Genomic DNA, 19,368 nt, shown 5'->3' with positions numbered 1-19,368 from the left:
GGAGTACCAATAAGACAATATTATACACAGGAGGAAGAAGAGGTGAATCAGGTTGCAATACACACAGCCTTTGCAAGCATATGTTAACACACAGTAAAATAAAAACCAACAGAATAATCTCAGGCACTGTTTTGTCTCCACTAAGTGTGCATCGCTACCTCAGTACCCTGTTGGAAACACCCCACTGATGAGCACTAACAAAATCAACAGAGAAGGAATCACAAACAGGATTCTAACTAGAGACAGGGAGAAATATCAAGTGCATTTTCAATACCGAATCTTAAATCTGCAGTGCTGAAATATTACCTAAAACACTGAAACTCTAAGAATCCAACCCGATTTGCTACAGGGAATGTGGGTGGAAGTACAGGCTCTCATTCAGAACACATTTTCTCTCTTCATCCCTAAATATAGATGTGATATAGATGGAACAAAAAAGTTTACCCATAAAAAACAAGAGGCAAGGCATATTTCACCAAGCAGAACTCTAGCTACCATTCACTTCCTGTTCACTCTTCTCTAGTCACCTGTGGTTTTAAAATGCTGTTAAACCACACTGCATATCCGTTACAGACAAAGCAGCAAATATCATGTAAGTAACTTTTTAATCATAGCACATTAACCTCCACATTAAAACACAAAGACTATGTAAAAATAACTTGGAATATCAGGCTGCTAGACACTGTTAAAGAAGGAGAGTTGTAACAATAAACAGCCCTGAAATATGGAAATTAGAACAGCCATAAAATGAAACCCATCCCTATGAAATATAGTGGAGCTCACCTAAGAAAGCTCCACTAATTTTCCTTGGCACTTTAGTCCAGAAGTTGAGAAATAAGAAGCAGTGAAATGTATTGGAAAGTAAGGGTTTAGACTCAGGCTGCTTGGGGCATACCAGAAAATCATCAGAAATGAGAAGATCTGTGGGGAGAGGAGACTCATGGGCCAAAAATGTTCTGTTTGCCCACAGCCTACTTATGCAAATACATGTTTTCAGGACCAGAGCCTCAATGTACAAAATGAAGACTCAATACTCAGAATATTGCTACATGTAATGTCTAGGTCATAAACAAGGTATGAGTGAGGGTGACAAATCATCCTGAGTGCTTCAGTGCAGATCTGAATTAATTTTGCTCAAAACTGAAGGAAAATGTTTCAGTCGGTGCAGTATTTTGTCCTGCATTTGCTTGGAGCACTCAAGAGCTTCTGCCATGGACTGCCCTTAATAAGAATTTTAAGGTAGAGTCCAGGATGTAAAACTTGGGGCACACATTTTCTAATGTTTGTTAACAAAGAAATTGTCCAGAAACTCGTACAAAAAAGAGCTTATCTGGGTAAGGCCATTATCTGACTGTTTCTTCTAAGAAGTTTGTCCTTTGATAACCGTGTCTAGGAAGGAAGTATCTAACTTTTTAACAGATAAAGATGAAGTGAAAATCTTTTTAAGCGAGAAGAATTTTCAAGCAACTTCACTTGCTGGGAGCAAGATCCTGTGTTATGATACCTACTTAATTTAGACCCCGGTTTGCTCTGATCAGAAGACAGCCTATAACAGCACTTTTACTGACTACTTCTGAATTGTACAAGTATGTGGTTCTTTTATGCAATGACAGAAATCCCTGGTCGGCAGTGTAAACATCTATACTTCAGATGCCTGCATTACACTTTTGGAGGAAAAGGGCTTCATGTTTCTTTTTCTTTCCCAGCTATTACTGAATAAATCAGTAGGTTAATTTAAAAAAAAAAAAAAAGTGGTTTTGAATTCACCAAGAAAAGATTATGGCCGTCTCCTGTTTAACTTGATTGCACTGATCATCCATTCAACATCCAAGAACAGTCAAGTGCTTCTGCAATTTCAGACTCTGAAGCTCCACTGCTAACATTTTTTGATGCCCTTGCCAAAGATTGCAGAGATGTCAGACTATTTGGATATTTTCCCAGGAAAAATTCCCCTCAACCAAAAAAATTGGATAAAAAAAACCATTCAGCACCCCTCCTCCCATTACTTTCAATCTTATACTATATAAATTACATATGACAGCTTCCTATCCAAATCTAGACCCTGATCCTGCAAGCTGACCTCCTCTCCCCAACATGAACCCCTTCATCCAAGCAGAGACCCATTGACTTCAAATAGGCCCCACGTTGGCACTAGGCTTCTGCCCATGATGATCAGCTTGCAGGATCAGGACTTTATTGCTCATGAAAGGTGTCATTCACAACCACCGAGACTTGCACCCTATTCATCTACAGAGAAGGTAGCCAAAGCTCATCTACACTGCCCTGCTAAGGTACCTCAACCATGAGCAGAAAGAACTGCCTTCTAGAGGTAAAGGGGGAGTTCATTCTTTGCATCTCAGCAAAGGCTGACAATAACAGCAATCATTTTTGTGTTGTGGATACATGTTCCCTGAAAACTGGATCAATACCACACTTATTCCCTAGAGATCACTCAACAGCCATTAAGTGGTAATAATTTTCCATTACTACTGACCTGGGCTGGTATCAAAGTGACAACACAGGGATGAAAGGTTATGTATCCCTGCAACGAATCCCTGGTGCCATCCAACCCCCCATCCTTCTTATACAATTTAAACTGCTCTCAAAAGATAACAGTGCTCTTCTTCTCCACTATGCTACGACTGACTGCACAACAAACCACTGCCTCAAGTCTTGGCCCACGACAGCATGAATCATCTATCAGGATAAAGACATTTTCAGTTTGTGACACATTCATTTTTTTCATCTGTCTAAAGAAAAAATATTTTTTTTTAAATCACACAGTGTGAATAGCTAGCTGTCTACCTTGCCTTGCAACAGTAGCCATGCCACATCACATGAGTGCTTAACAGTCCTGAGCAACATCCCTTTACGAGAATGCAATGCTGAATTTTATTTTAGAAGGCAAAGAAATACAAGAAGTGTGCCAATTTTCATACCATGACAATATGCCAAGGGGGATGTCCAGAAGGAAATAATGTCACCAACTGGCAAGGCAAAGGCTGCAATCACCAGTTTAACCAAGATGTGGTCATCGAAAATTTACAGTTTAAAAACCAAACTGAATATTCAACTCAATTGTTCATCTTAACATATGGATATGAAAGCTGGAAATCCGCCAAAAGTACAGACAAATGTCTAAATGCCTTCAACAGTAAATGCCATAGAAAAATACTAGGTATTAAATGAAATCAATTTATAACAAATGCCGAGATTCATCCGGGTTCCACAACCCCTTATAGCTAGAGTTATCCAGAAAAGGAGATGGAAATATTTGGGACATGTGCGAAGAATGAAGCCAGAGCAGGTGTGCCATGAGCAGCTGGAGGAAAATGCAAAAGGAGCTAAATCGAATACTACTCAGAAAGAGAAAATGTATGGTGCTTAATATCACAGGGACATGCAAAGAGCAGCCCAAAATCGACAAGGGTGGAAGAGCCTTGTTTGCGTCCTAAGTGAGGTCTGCAATGCGGGACAGATTCAAAAGTCTATTAGCAAAGTGAGCTGTTAATAAGCTAAGAACAAAAATGGTAAAGTATGGCTCTTTATGGATGGGAAATAATGCCAAGTTAACAAGGATTCACGGCAATGGAAGTGGCAAAAGACTTTCCCATTAATATTAGAAATAAACAGAAAATTTGCTAACGTCCCTAATCCTGCGAATGTAAAAGTTAATTCTTACTGCATTTATGATGGATTTGGCACCAGTCACTTTCCTGTGAAGCCTTCTGATCCAAGATTAGATAAACGCAACATCTCGTCATAACAGAGTGAGTTAGGGACAGTGCGACTATACGAATGCCAGCGTTTATTCATAAAGCCACATTATTGTTAAAAGAACTTCAGGATCAACCAAGGATAGCCCTTGGTGGTAATACCACGCTAACCTTCTATTCCAATGTCCACCTATGGCAAGATGACCTCACAGGCCCTTCACGTCTAACCTCTAAGAGATATCTACACAGTGTTTTGGAGCCTGTGGGAACAAGCCTCCCCGCCTGGGTTGACAGACTTGGGCTTGTGATAGAACTCTAAAAACAGCTGTCTACATAGCATTTTAAAGGTATAGCTTGGGCTCTAACAGCTATCTCCCTCCCTAGGCGCCAGAGCCCAAGCCACATCACCACAGCTATTTCTAGAGCATCAGCATGAGTCCTGTAAGCCCAAGTGGGTCCATCCGGGCTGCGGGGCTTGCTCCCATGGGCTCCAAAATGCTGTGCAAACATACCCTGAAGTGATAGGATGTACTAGTTGCACCACCACTAGAACCATGCGTACAACTTCCTCTCATCCTCAACAGAGGGCGGATTTACTCGGAACCCTTCCCCACTTACATCCCGCTACCGCATGCACTGAGAGCGCCTTCCAGCCCTGTATGCAACATCACAACACCCTTGTAAAGCAGGGATGGGCTATTACCATTTTTGCAGGGGGGGGGGGGGAGTGAAGCACAGTGACTTGTCCCAGGGAAGCCTGTGGCCATGCCTGGAATTGAACCCCAGTCTCCCAAGCACCAGGGTAGCATCCTAACCATGGACCCATCCTTCCTGTCGGGTTCACGAGTCCCTTTGGCTTTCACGGTGGCACAGAGAGTTACACAGGACAGAGAGCAGATGAGCTGCAAATGCAGCACAGCCCTGCAGCCACAGAAACTCTCCCCTCTGAACACGGGCCACACTTGCCCCCCTCTCCGCGATGGAGAGCTGGGAAAGCAAAGTAGGGGGCGGGGGTCCCCCGGGAAAAGGGGGATCCAGGAAGGGGGTGAAAGCGGGGGTCCCCCGGGAAAAGGGGGATCCAGGAAGGGGGTGAAAGCGGGGGTCCCCCGGGGGGGGGCGGAGAGGGAGGATGAGAGCGACAGAGCTACCCGGCGGCAGACCTCGCCTCCAAACTTTGCCTCTGGAGCAACGGGGACGCGCGGGGCCCGGGCACCGCCCAATTTCCAGTCCCGCCCATCTCCCCTAGGGGGCTCCGCGGGGGCCCGGGGAGCAGCTCGGGGCCCCCCCGGCGGCACGAGCCCCGCTCGCAGCCCGGGCTCCGGGGCCGGACGGCGCCGCTCGGGGCAGCCATTCATTCGGCAGCCCCCTCCCGGCCCGGGCAGCCCGGCCCCGCGCTCACCACCTGCCGCGCGATCTCGGTCGCCGCCATGGCCCCGCCGCCGCCGCCGCCAGAAGCCGAAGAGGAAACGCCCCCTCGCGCGGCCGGGAGCCCGAGCTACCCCCGGGACCCGCCCACTGCGCCCGAGGGGGGGGGGAGCAGCAGCCCCGCCCTCCGCGCCCCGCAGGCCGACCCCGGCACGGCGCCCGCGCCCCTCCGCACCGCCCCCCCTCTCCGCGTGGCCACGGGCTGGCCCCGAGCCGGCTCCCGCCCCGCCGGGCGCCCCGAAATGCGAGCTGCTGAACCTTCCCCCCCCCCCCGGCTCGGAATGGTCCGGCCCGAGCTCTGGGCGAGTTCTCGGCTACAATGTGTCTGGGCGGCGGAGCGCCCCGCGCGAGCTGGGGGGGGGCCGGTGCGAGCCCTGCGCTAGCCGGGGGGGGGGGAAATGCGCTCCCCTGCTGTCCCCCCCGCACACACACAGCCAGCTTCAGCTCTGCCCCACTGCCGGGGCCCCCCCAGGCCAGACTCCGCCATCTGCAGCACCGCCCGCCCTGTCCCCCCCCGGGGGGGAAGCGTTCCTCCATCACCTGCCCGCAGGGGATGCACACGGCGGCCTGCAGCCCTGGGCCATGCAGACTCCCATCTCAGCCCTGCCCTGCTGCTGGGAGTAGATGCATCCCTCCCCCCGCTGATCCTGCAGCACTGCCCCCATTTCTTCCTCAGTCCTCCTGCATTTCAAGCCTTGTTCCCTGCCTTCATCTCCCTTCTCGCGTGTGCATCACTAAATAGCTCCTGCCCCATTTTGGTGTTTACTCCCTTTAAAATTTCTGATGGCTGCTGCCATGTGCTGCATTAGGGGTGGTCAGCTCCTTTAATCTTTCCTCAATATTCAGTCTCTCCCCCCCTTTTTGTTGGTTGCTGTTCTCTGAACTTGCTTCAGTCCCAATTTAGCATCATCTGTGATGAACTCAGTGACAGACAATTCACTCCAGGCTTCCAGGTTATTAATTAAGATGTTAAATAAGGCCACCAGCTTTGAGTTTCCTGTCGGTGGAGCCCCTAGGGGTGCTCTGCTCATGCAGAGGGATGCACCCAGTGGTTATTTGGTGTCAGGGCTGAGGCCCCACTCCTCGGGGCGTGGCAATTCATAGCTCCAGCACCTCCGGGCGTGGCAGTTTGTAAATCCCAGAACCTCTGGATTTGGCAGTTTGTAAATCCCAGCACCTCTGGGCATGGCAGTTCTTAGCCCCTCATCAGTTATTAAATTAAAACATGTGCTTGAGCCCCAGCACCCCTTTTGTTACAAATTAAGCACTGAATGCACCAACATGGGGCTGCTCCCAGGATCCAGCCTGGTGCACGGAGCTGCTCCCAGGATGACTGGTGCTTACCTCACTGTCAATGACACTGCATTACACATCTCCGCCAATAGGATACATTTCTGCTTATCGCTACCTTTGGTTTAACACCTTTTGGCCAGTTTTCAGTCCACGGGCTAGTGTTCTTACTCAAGCCAACATGCATTGTTTTCAGTTCAGATTCCATAAGAGACGGTATAAATGCTGTATTCAAATATATGACATCAACTATATTACTTTCATCTACTAAAGGCCCCCATCCTGTGATAAAATGCATGCTGGCAGATCCCGGGGCCTGTGCAAAGCTGCGTCACAGTCATGGGGCCCCACACATGAGCAGGGGTCCATTACAAGAGCATAGCCTCATTTTGTAATTCAGATCACACCAGTTCTTGCAGCACACCTGGGAGGTGACAGCTTGGATTGACAGTGGTGGCTGGGATGCTTCTCAGGGCACCAGGATTGAGTCGCCTCCTTGTTACCACCTGCCTCCAGCATGAGGGAGCCTTGCCTGTGCTAGCTCCTTAGCACAACCAGCCTGTCAGCCACTCAAGCAGTCTCCTTTGGGCTACACCAGCCCTGTCTTTGCCTTGCAGGTTGATAATGGATGGACCCCAATCCCTGAGTCCCTTCAACATGAACCCATGATCACTGGATACCCACAGAAACCAGAGAGCCTCTGCTCCCAAAGGAACAGTATGCCCTAGTTTACCAGTTTTATCAGACCTCCACTCCTGTATTATGCACAGCACTGGAGTTCCATTACAAAACAAAAGGAAACGTTTTAAAGAAAGAGTAGAGATTCAAATAAAAACTCGTGTGAGAGATGGGAATAAATAGTTACATATCAAACAAAATCATAACTCACATTCTTGAGCCAAACTCAGATATTTTGTAAACACATAACAACAAGCAGCTTGCAGCTCTGGGTGAGAAGAATTCCCAATGGTGAGAACGAGTCTCCACAATACTGATGTGATAAGAGGGACCATAAACAGCCCCCTTGTTAAAAATTTGCCACCCCTCTGAAGGGAGAGTTGGGGTGATTTCCCTGTCTGTGAAGGAGCAATCCCCTCATTCATGGCCCCCTGCCTGCCAAAGAGGACAAATAAACACCTGACAAGTATTCTAAAAGGGGGGAATATTATCCATGTACTCAGCATATTTCAGGGACAAAATATAAAAAAGGCTAGCACCATGCAGGTTGGTGTATGCTGGGTGTCTCTGGCCTTGATTATGGTTAAGATCAAACATTCTTGTCTAAATGGGAGAACAAAGTGAGTCACTCACTCACAGTGCAAGCACATGCCCCCCTTTTACTTGGGCTCCATTGCAGAATAAGTGGGGAATGTTTTGATGAAACCCTTCTCTGCACATCCCTGCCCAAGAGAAAGGAAGGATCTGGATAATACTGGCAAAGATACGGAAGTTAAACATGTTGATGTGTTCCCATCATCAGCTTTGTGTCTTAACACAGTACCTCAGTTATGAAGTCCAGTTTCCCTACAGAACAGCCGAAAAACAAAGATCATGGGCAAATTCCTAATTCAACTCAGCTCAACAGCAAAACCCCCAATGACTTCACTAGGATATGGATTTAGTCCCTTACTTTGTCAGAGTCCTGCAATTTGTCACGTCAATTATCAGCCACTCTTTCCAGCTGCCAGTCTGCAAAATCCAGACCTCTGTGCAAAGCAGCTGATGCTTTCCATGAAATGGCATTTTCATGACCATCAAAGGAGCCAATAGGAGCCACCGCTCTGCTCAGTCTGGGAACTAGGGCCAACATTTTCAAATTTGAGTGGCTAACTTTAGGCACCAAAATCCATACTTAGGCAACTGAGGTTCCAGTCCTCCATTGGGATTCTCTGTCTCAGCCTGTGCCTATATAGAGTCCTAGTGGCTTCAGTGGGACTCCACATGGGCACAAGAGAGACCACTTTAATAGAGCCCAGTGCAGGACTGAGCCTGTGTGACCTTGTAAGAGCTGAGTATCCATCAACTTCAGTAGTACAGGATCAGGCCCATTCAATAATGTTTTGAATACCCTCAACTCCCAGTGAGTTTGATGCAAAGTGAAAGTATTCATCTCCTTGTGGGAATCACTAACTCATAGAACCATAGGGTCCTTTGGGTGAATGCAATCAGGTGCTTACAATATTGTTTTGGGACCACACACGCTTCTCTACTGCTGATGTGCTTATAATGTGACTAGTTCCATTGCAAAAGATGTTGTCTAGATTGCCTGCAGCAGGAGACACTAATTTTCCAACTCCTTTTTCAAAACTTTGTGGCTGGTCTATTAAAATTGGACTTAATTCTTAATATATGTGAATGCAGAAGGGCAACTCACACAAGTAATGATCCGCAGCATCAAGCCCATGCAAATCTGCAAGTGACCTACCAGAACTGCAGGAGGTCTAATCTAAACTTTGCGGGATTGAAGTCAATGGCAAAACTTACAGTGACTTCACTGGAGCCAAGATTTCATCCCACGTTTCATTCTGTGTTTTACACATAACTTCCACCAATGAGCTCAGTAAACAAAAACTACCAATATTTGATTTATACTTCTAAATAAAACTCCTAATCCACTCTTTTTGGAAGTTTAATCAAATTCGTATTAATCTGAGAGTGGGCTGTTGCTACCCACAGCAGAGCAAGGGACTAACAGAATGCACACACAATGAGAAACTATGGACTTTGCAGGAAAAAAACACTTCATTGGTTAAAAGTGTATTCTCAGTTTATAATCTGGATAACACATGGCACCCTATGCTAATGCAGTGTTTGTAAACACTTCTCGGGGACTGGTTCATGGTTTAGGGCTTGGATTTAAGTATTTTACATCTGTGAGTCTCAGTAAATTCTTTGATTTTTAAAAGAAAGTATTTACATATTTGTATATTTGTCCAGGGTATATCAAAATGATTTGATCTTTCCTAGGCACTGGATTAATGTCTCTCACTGTTTCTTATTTTTTAAAAAAGTTTAAATATAGTCTGATGCAAATGATTACAGCCAGAATTTACAAAAATGCCTAAGAGGATTATGTACCCAACTCCTAAAGAAAGGAGGAGTTCAACATCTAAATCCCTTAGTCACCTGTGAAAATACCAGACCATAACATTCAGTCTATAAATTTCATGGCCAGCAATGTCAGACATTGAATCTGCAATAAAGTCCACATTATAGAATCACAGAACTGGAAGGGACCTCAAGAAGTCATCTACTCCAGTCCCCTGCTCTCATGGCAGGACTAAGTATTATCTAAACCATTCTTGCCAGGTGTTTGTCCAACCTGCTCTTAAAAATCTCCAGTGAGATTTTTACAACCTCCCTAGGCAATTTATTCCAGTGCTTCAGCACCTTGCCAGTTAGGAAGTTTTTCCTAATGTCCAACCTAAACCTCCCTTGCTGCAATTTAAGACCATTGCTTCTTGTCCTATCCTCAGAGGTTAAGAAGAACAAATTTTCTCCCTCCTCCTTGTAACAACCTTTTACGTACTTGAAAACTGTTATGTTCCCCCTCAGTCTTCTCTTCTCCAGACTAAACAAACCCAATTTTTTTCAATCTTCCCTCAGAGTTCATGTTTTCTAGACCTTTCATCATTTTTGTCGCTCTTCTCTGGATTCTCTCCAATTTGTCCACATCCTCCCTGAAATGTGACGCCCAGAACTGGACGCAATACTCCAGTTGAGGCCTAATCAGTGCAGAGTAGAGCAGAAGAATTACTTCTAGTGTCTTGCTTCAACACTCCTGCTAATACATCCCAGAATGATGTTTGCTTTTCTGCAACAGCGTTATACTGTTGACTCATATTTAGCTTGTGGTACACTATGACCCCCAGATCCCTTTCCACAGTACTCCTTCCTAGGCAGTCATTTCCCATTTTGTATGTGTGCAACTGATTGTTCCTTCCTAAATGGAGTACTTTGCATTTGTCCTTATTAAATTTCATCCTATTTACTTCAGACCATTTCTCCAGTTTGTCCAGATCATTTTGAATTTTAATCCTATCCTCCTAAGCACTTGCAACCAACCCCTCCGAGCTTGGTGTCATTTGCAAACTTTATAAGTGTACTCTCTATGACATTATCTAAATCATTGATAAAGATACTGAACAGAACTGGACCCAGAACTGATCCCTGCGGGACCCTGCTTATTATGCTCTTCCAGCATGACTGTGAACCACTGATAACTACTCTCTGGGAATTGTTTTCCAACCAGTTTTGCACCTCATAACCTTATATTTAACCACTTGTCACATTTCTCATTCATCAGATTGAAAAAGCAAAACGTGCCCGGCTTTTTAGTGGACAACTGAAAAGTCTTTTATTTTCCCCAGTCTAACTAGTAGCAGTTTTGCTATTTACTTCTATGTCCCATGAAGTGTATCATAAAACCAGTCAGGACAACACATTTGGAAATGTGTTGGTCCCTGTGGGGGATGGACTAAGGGCCTGATTCAACAGCCATTAAATCAGTGGAGAGACCTCATTCATTTAAAGGGGCAATAGTTCCTCTATAATCAAATAGACCTTTTCCATCTCAGTACATTCTATGGGCCAAATTCTTTGCCATAAGAGCACAACTCTTATTGACTTTTATGAGCATGTTTATCTGAAGAAAGGATTTGGTCCTTCATATTTATCAGTCTGAGTGATATAAGCTGCAGGTCCCATGCTGCCAGTACTAAAGCATGCTCAGGATTTCTAAAAATTATAGATGACAATTTCCTAATTAAAAAAGTGTTGCATTCAACAGAAGAATTCTGTATTAGACCTCATCTTGATAGATTAATTAATCTTTATCACAGAACTAAAAATTAGTGGTTACTTTGGTGCAAGTGATCATGACTTGGTTATGTTTGTAATGTGGAAACAGAATAAAGTCCAAACCAGTAATATCTATATAATTGGTATTTTACAAAGAGCCAATTTCACAAAGCTGAAAACAATTATGAGCCAAATCATCTGGGAGAAAATTTAAATAGAAAAAAAATGAATGCTAATTGGAAACTGTTTAAGAATATTTTACTAGGTGCTCAAAAAACCACAATTCCACAACTGAGAAAGAAGGCTACATTGGCTGAAAAAAACAAAAACAAAAAAAAACCCCAAAAGATTGTCAGTAATGCAGAAAAGGCAGAAGTATTCAATAAATATTTGTGTTTCGTATTTTGGGAAAAGTCAGATGATGTATTCTTATCGTATGTTGATGAAATACTTTCCATTCCAACAGTAACTCAGGAGGATGTTAAACAGTCACTACTAGAGTCAGACATTGTTAAATCCTGCTAACTTGCATCTGAGAGTTTTAAAAGACCCGGCCAAGGAGCTCTCTGGACCATCAGTGTTGATGGGTTTATGGAAAATAGATCTGTCAAACTAACTTGATCTCTTTTTGATGAGATTACATGTGTGGTTGATAAAGGTCATAGTGTTGATGTAACATACTTAGCCTTCTGCCTTAGTATCATGTGACATTTTGATTAAAAAATAGAACGATACAAAATCAACAAGGCATATATTAAATGGATTGAAAACTAGATAACAGACAGGTATCAAAATGTAATTGTGAATGGGGAATCATTAGTGAATGGGTGCATTTCTAGTGAGAGCCATATACACAAGTCAGGAGAGCCACAAGAATGATTAGAGGATTAGAAAACATGCCTTATACTGAAAGACTCAAAGAGTTCAATCTATTTAGCTTATTAGAGAGAAGGTTAAAGGGTGACTTGATCACAGGCTATAATTACCTATAAGAGGGACAGAAGTTTAAGAAGAAGTTTAATAACTGCTTGAGTGTAGCCTATAGAGCCAGCTTAGCATTTCATTTAACAATCACACAAGGAACCTACAGGCCTACAACCTGTAAGGCATTAAGCAGTTAGCATAAGGCTTTGAGGCCTATGAACTTTAGCATAAATAAGTGGCCCAGCAGTGACCCTGAGTTTTGGAGTACTGGGAACATTGTGCTTGGGAAGGAAGGGAAGGGGAGTGTGTACAAAATGATACCAGGAACATTGAACTGATACTAGTCTTGGCTATTTTAGGACAGAAATGTTTGCAGATGCTTAACCATAAACTTGCCTGGGCAGTGAATTGATGTACATATGATAATAGGTCAAGACCATTAGTATACTAATCTGTAGTATAAGGATACTGCAACATAATTAAGGTGAGGAAGTTAGATATGGACAAAGGAGGCTGGGTATTTGTATTGTCAATATTCATGACAGCCCATAGGCCCTTTAATAGGCCAGACAACCATGAAAGGAGATATCTGTACCACTAGACATTTTTGGCATGCCAGAGACAGAGCAGGACCTTTGTATTTTACCACCAGATCCCCAAGAAAGGGTGTCAGTAGATGTAAGGAATGGTACAAAAATTAGCTTCATACTATATTACTGCCATCATTTTATGCGGCTTGGAGCATTTGTGTCTTTACTAACTGTGCTAATAAAATTGCTTAAAGTTTTGCTTTGTCCTCAGTATGTCTTTGTTGTGCACATCGTGCTCTCAACCCGATACTGAACTGGATAATCTTGATTTTGGGACTAGACCCCTACAAGCCACAGCTCTTTAAATGAATAATTAATTGGAAATCAATAATAATCAATGACCACTAAAGAACTGGGCAACAGCAGACAAAAGTATCATGAGGTCCAATGGCTGGAAGTTGATGCTAAACAAATTCAGACTGGAAATGAGGTGTAAATTTATAATAATGCAGCTGATTAACCACTGGTACAACCCACCCAGGGCTGTGATAGTCTCCATCACTGGAAACTTTGACATCAAGATTGGATGTTTTTCTAGATATGTTGTAGTTCAAACAGGAATTAATTCAGGGAAGTTCTGTGGACTGTGTTAGGCAGGAGATCAGATTAGATTATCACAGCAGCCCCTTCTGTCTTTATAATCTATGAATAAAGCTGAGTAAACCAGGAGGCATTCAACACCTCACAGGATTGTGTCCCAGTCTCATCTCCCCGCAGACATCAGTGTAAATTAGGAATAATTCAGTGGAAGTCACTGGAATTATGCTGGTGTGACAGGAGGAGCAGACTCAGAATTCACATGCAGAGTAAACAGCTTCTTGGGATTTAAAGTGTACAGAGACGATTAACCATGTGCAAATATGATTTAATATTCATGTGGCCCCAGAGGAAGCTTGTTAGTTTGATAATCTTGCAGAGATCACATTGAGCTTTTACCATCTTTCTCTACCCATTCAACTTTCCTAGCTCACATTCTGCTGGCAAGTTGTCGGCATAGCATGGAATCAAACCATTCACTGTTCTGGGGTAATATTTTGCAGATAGTAATGAGACGGCCGGAAACAAGAATGAGCTGCTAGGAAGTGAAGTTCTGTGTAACACTCATTTCTCTTCCTCTGTGGGTCCCTCTGTCCCTTGTGTCAGTGTCATATCTCTGACTAGGATCTCATAGATAACTATTTTGCAAATTTGCTACTCTAAGGAAATAGAACTATTTAGACTTCCTCATGGAAAGGGCTTTCTCTGACAACACCAGAGGGAGGTGAACTCCCACCCTCGCTGAAGGCTAAACTCCCTTTGAAGCCAATGAGGGTCTTGTTTGAGTAAAGAACTAGAATCCACGGGCCCATCCTGGCAGTGGATCTCAACAGGCATGGAGTACCTGGCCCATTCTCTGAGGTAAGCCACTCCAGCCACCTTAGAAAGGTTTGAAACCAGGTACTGGATTTTCCTAGCATGATGAGATACACAGCAGCTAGAAACCTGTGTGTGTCCATTACAGAACGATAATCAGAATTAATTAACATTCTGCCCCTTCCAGCAGAAGATTGCCAAGTACATTACAAAGGTGGGGCTTCATAGCCCCATTTTACAATAGGGAAAAACAGCAGTACGGAGAAGTTAAGCAACTTGTCCAAGTTCCCACAGCTCAGAGTCACCAGCAGCCCCATTTTCCTGGCTCCCTGTGTCCTCTCTAACCACCACAGGTCACTGACTAAACCACGCAGCTCCGTAAGAGGAAACCAATGGACATTTATGTTTTAACCTTCACTAGCTTTGGCTTCCTGACATGATCCAGGCTTCCCCACCTAGCCTCTAAAATGGGTGCACAGTATGGCTCAACCAAAGTACGTAGTTGAGGTTGTCTATAAGAAGGGCAGCCTCCCTCAGTGGAGTCAGACTGGTGGCAGAGTACCACCTTTCTGAAGTACTTCACAGTCCCACCATACATCGTTCACTGTGCTTCGGCATTCCCAGGATGGGCACCATTTCGCTTCCCGTTGCGCAAAGTCTGGTTCCTAATGTAATTGTCTTTGGAGCTGCTGTGGTTTAAACTTACTCTGCAAAATGGCTTTCTCAGCTGTTCAGTATTCCAGATACAAACCCTCCTTTTTTACCAATTTCTTTAGCATGTGCCCAGCTGCCAAAGAAAACTGCTCATGTTGTTAATTCAGTCCAGCAGCCTGTGAGTCAAACAGAGGCTAAGAGGCGATTCTCCCCCGGACAAACCCTTGAGGAGCCGAGTGTGTTTTGATCAGAATTGGTTGTAATTCTTCAAGTTGCATTGCACTTACTTGCCTCCTGCAGTCTCCCACAATCACATTTACCTGCCTGTCTGTGCAGTGTGTGCTGTATAGAGGTTAGTGTGTTTTCTCTGTGCAGCAGATTCCTTCCCCAGATCTGATCCCATTGGCACAAGTGACAGGTCACATAGATGTCCTTGCTCTGGGGTTGGCAGCCATCTGAAAAGGTGAGTCAAACAGTCTTATATTTTTTAAATTTAGGATTTTAAGGCATGTTACCCAGTGAGATTGTATTAGAGATGTAACCTAAGTAAAAAGGGTAACTGGCTGAATTAGCTCACCCTACAATGCCCTTTTGTAGCACAGAAAAAGGAAGAGGAGAAATGAGATGATCAAGGAGCAGGGGAGATGCGGGAGGGGAAGAAAGGTTGCTAGAAGGCAGGGCAAATCAAAGCCATCCTGAGGTGAGGAGCACTTAATACGTAATTAACAATAAAGACCTATGGGAGAAAAAACAGGAGCGGTGACGTTTCAGAGACGATGGAATTTGGGCTTGTCTTGTTCTCAGAGAAGTAAAGGGCAAAACTTCCATTGACTTCAGTGGGAGCAAGAATGAGCCCTTTAATGTGCCAGTGTAGTTACTGCGGTGATCCTTATTATTTGCTAAGCACCCAGAGCATGCTCAGCCCTGTACAAAATACAGAGGAAAACTCCATGTCTGCCCTAAGGAGTTTGCAACCAAGAGAGGCTGACAGGACAGTTCAAACTGGATGAGTCAGTGTGGGACAAATCCTGAGCTCCTAATACAGCTAGCACCTCACAGGATGGGGCCCTCACAGCATAACAAGTTTGCATTCAAATGAAGCCTCTCTACTGTGCTGACTGAACCAGCCACTAGTCCCACTACCAAATGCATTAGCCATGTTTACTTCAAGCAACACAGAGCAACAAGAGCGACCACTCTGCTGATCTCACCATGGCTACAGCAATGCCCCCAGGAGTAAAAGCCAGCAAACATTACTTGGCATTCCAACGCAGCCCTAGTGGCTTACACTATTTCTAAGTGGAACAACGATGGACGGAAATACTCCTATCCTTCCCTAGGAACGTCAATGTTTAATGTTAGCAGCCTCACCAGAGTAATTATTTCCTCTTCCGATTTTTCAAATATTATGACCTTAGCAGGTGTGGGTGTGGGTGTGTGAGAGATTATGGAAGGAGGGGAACAGCAATGCAAACCCTACTGCATGGGGTCACATGGAGGGGCTTCTCCAGGGCCTGGGGGTCACACAGATGGTGCAATTCCCTCCCTTTAGAGTTTTTCTACCCCTTTTTTCTCCATACCACATGGCAGGGCAGAGCAGCACAGAGCAGCACGTGTCCCATAAGGGACAAACAGACGTGCATAAATGGGAGTCACTGATGCACAGGAGAGATCTCGAATGGCTGTTATACCGCCAGCCATAACAGAATGATCGGGTGGCGTGGCAGGACAGAGCTGCCGCAGTGACATCACTTGAGAGTCACCGAAGCAGCCGATGGGACCCAGCAAGCTCATCAGGGGATTCGTTTTGAAAACACAAATGCTTCCCAATGGAGCAGGGAGTTCCCTCCAGCTATGCTGATCTCAGTGTCTAATACAAGATGACTTGCTTTATTTCCCTCTGCTACTAGCTGTCTGACATGCCCTGCATGTGCAGCACGTGATCAGCTGCCTGAAGGTACCTTACCTCTTATGAGAGATGCTTTCCTAATGGCACCGGAAAGATCCTCATCTGCTCGTAATGCCCCGAGATTTTTGACCTCTTCTGTCTAAAGCACATGTTGTCATTTAGGTCATGATGCTTCAGAGGACAGAGATTAAAACCCACAGGCCAAAGTCATCAGTCAGATGACAGCACAAACTCTCAGTTAACACAGTGCTCTCTGCCCAGGAAAAGTCAGAGGAAAACATAAGGCAAAAAAAGGGCTCATTATCTGTCGCTCCTTGTGTGCCAATTTCTGCCATGGTTTACAAGCATGTACCTACCAGTGTTTTCAATGGCAGGGCTGTGTGTGTTCTGGGGCGTGCAGTTTGGCTCTGTATCAAAAAACTAACTCAAATACCCCGGCTTCTGGGGAACTAACTGGATCTAAAAGAAGAGACAGCAGCAGCCAGGGCCTGTTTCAGATCCCATTTCTAGGTACCTCTGTTCCTGTCCTTGGGACAGTAGCTTTAAGCTGCCTTTGTACTCTCTGTATTGTGGGGCTGCTGGAGGCCTGTGGTGTACATTAGAGCAGTCTTAGGGCTGCTCTAAGTTATCCTCAGCGTCCCATGGCTCCCTTTTAGCTCAGTGCACTCCAGCCATACCCCCTTTCCTGCCCACAGACTAGCCATGACCCCATTGTCAGTAGGGCTAGCACGGAGTCCTTAGACCTGTTCTGCCTGGTCTGGGGAGCCCCTCTCTCAGGGATCTGCTACAGCAGCATAGAAGAGCCTCAGAAGAACGGAGAACCTTAAGGTTGCAGTAGCAGCAGTGAGGTATCTGCCCCATGCTGTGGAGTGGGGACCGGCGGATTCACATAATGCCCTGTGCCAAGCAGGAAGCAGGCTTTGGTCCAGAGAAGCTCTTAGCAATGCAGGCCCATGTGTGAGTTGTGCAGCTCTCAGCAGTCACAAAAGGATCAGCCCTTTGGAGGCCACTCTGTGCTGTTCTGCTCATTTCCTGCTTGCCAGCTGATCGCTTACCAAAGGTGAGGCAAGGTCTTTGAAAGAATGAAAAACAATTCAAATAGCAGGTGTCCTGGCTCGCAGCCCTTCTAGGCTTACCAACTTTCTAATCGCACAAAACCGAACACCCCTGCCCTGCCCTCAGTCCCGCCCCTTCTCTGAGGCCCCACCCCTTCTTTCACTCCATCCCCTCTCCCTCCCTCGCTTGCTCTTCCCCACCCTCACTCACTTTCACTGGGCTGGGGTGAGGCTGGGTATGAGGGATTCAGGGTGTGGGAGAGGGCTCCAGGCTGGGGCAGGGGGTTGGGGTGCGTGGGATCCGGCTGGAGGAATGGGCTCTGGGGTAGGGCCGAGGATGAGCAGTTTGGGGTGCAGGAGAGGGCTCCACGCTGAGGCAGGAGGTTGGGGTGCATGGGCTCCAGCTGGGGGTGTGGGCTCTGGGGTGGGGTCAGGGATGAGGGGTTTAGGGTGTAGGAGCAGGCTCAGGGCTGGGGAAGGGGGCCAGGGATGAGAGGTTTAGGGTGTAGGAGCAGGCTCAGGGCTGGGGAAGGGGGTTGTGGAGGGTTGTGGGGTGTGGGCTCCAGGAGGGAGTTTAGGTGCAGGAGGGGACTCCAGGCTGGGGCAGAGGATTGGGGTGTGGGAGGGGGTGCAGGGTCCCGACAGTGCTTCCTGTGGTTCCCAGGAAGCGGCCGCCAGGCGCATGGGCAGCCAGGGAGGCTCCGTGTGCTGCTCTTGTGCCTGCAGGTGCTGTCCCCGCACTCCCCTTGGTCACAGTTCCCAGCCAATGGGAGCTGCAGAGCCAGCACTAGGGGCGAGGGCAGCGTGCAGAGACCCCCTCTGGCCACCCATGCGTTTAGGGGCTGCAGGGACCTGGTGGCTGCTTCCGGGAGCCACACGGAGCCAGGACAGGCAGGCAGCCTGCCTTAGCTGGGGCCCCCATTGCACCACCAACTGGAGCCGCCAGGGTCCCTTTTTGACCAGGCGTTCCAGTCGAAAACCGGAAGCCTGGTCACCTTAATCTCTTCCGCTGTGTGCCCCTCCCTCCTTGAGCAATTTTCTCTGCAAACCCTCCTCCCCACCACCAAAAGAGAAAGACAGAGTCTCTGACAGTCAAGCTTGACTAAGAGGTTCAAACCCAGACCAGGTTAGGAGAGAGCCTTTCCCTCTCTGATTGGAAAGCCCTTTGGAAGAGTGGTGGATCTGATATCAGCCACACCTGGTTCAGTGTGTGTAACCCTTACCTCAGAGCCTTGCTTATTCTCCAGCACCAAAAAGGTACCATGGACCAATAACAAAGTAGTAGTCCTGTTCTCAGCCAAGACTCTCTGGCCTCCAGCAGCTCAATGGGCAGGATTTTCCTTAGCCAAGGGTCTGCTGACACTCGCGTTATCACCATCACTGTCTTCTTCCTCCTTCGCCTCTGACAACTCCCAGCCCTCTCCAGGCTCAAGCACCAGCCCAGAGCTGGGGCCTTCATTTATATTCCCTAGCTGGGACTCATCAGACCCAGTCACTTGCTGCTGTCCAGCTGGGGTGGGTGAGTCCCAGCTACTCCCTGCTTGGCTCCTCCTCAGAACAGGGCTGGCCACTCCCTAGCCCATCTGACCCTTACTTGTTACAGACCATCCTTTTGCCTGTGTTTGTACAGCACCTAGCCCAACGGACTCCTC

The 19,368-nt window shown here is 46.3% G+C and overlaps 1 protein-coding gene across 3 annotated transcripts in view; it reads right to left on the bottom strand.

Moving 5' to 3' along the window:
- The window catches only part of SEPTIN6 (septin 6), a 42,671-nt gene extending 36,971 nt beyond the window's left edge, over nt 1-5,700 (bottom strand). Inside the window, exon 1 of one of the 3 annotated variants that reach the window (XM_074962568.1) lies at nt 5,682-5,700. Coding sequence is in view for 2 of the 3 variants with exons in the window: in XM_074962565.1 (XP_074818666.1) it covers nt 5,116-5,145 (30 nt within the window). In the remaining variant the exon portion in view is untranslated. Of the gene's footprint in view, nt 1-5,115; nt 5,236-5,681 lie in introns of those variants that run through there. The other 2 variants (XM_074962565.1, XM_074962566.1) reach the window with 2 other exon arrangements.
- Between the last annotated feature and the right edge of the window lie 13,668 nt (nt 5,701-19,368).

This window comes from Natator depressus, chromosome 9 (assembly GCF_965152275.1).
Source record: "Natator depressus isolate rNatDep1 chromosome 9, rNatDep2.hap1, whole genome shotgun sequence".
Classification (NCBI taxonomy): domain Eukaryota; kingdom Metazoa; phylum Chordata; order Testudines; family Cheloniidae; genus Natator; species Natator depressus.
The sequence above is the reverse complement of the archived record's forward strand: the minus strand, read 5'-3'. Positions and strand labels throughout refer to the sequence as shown.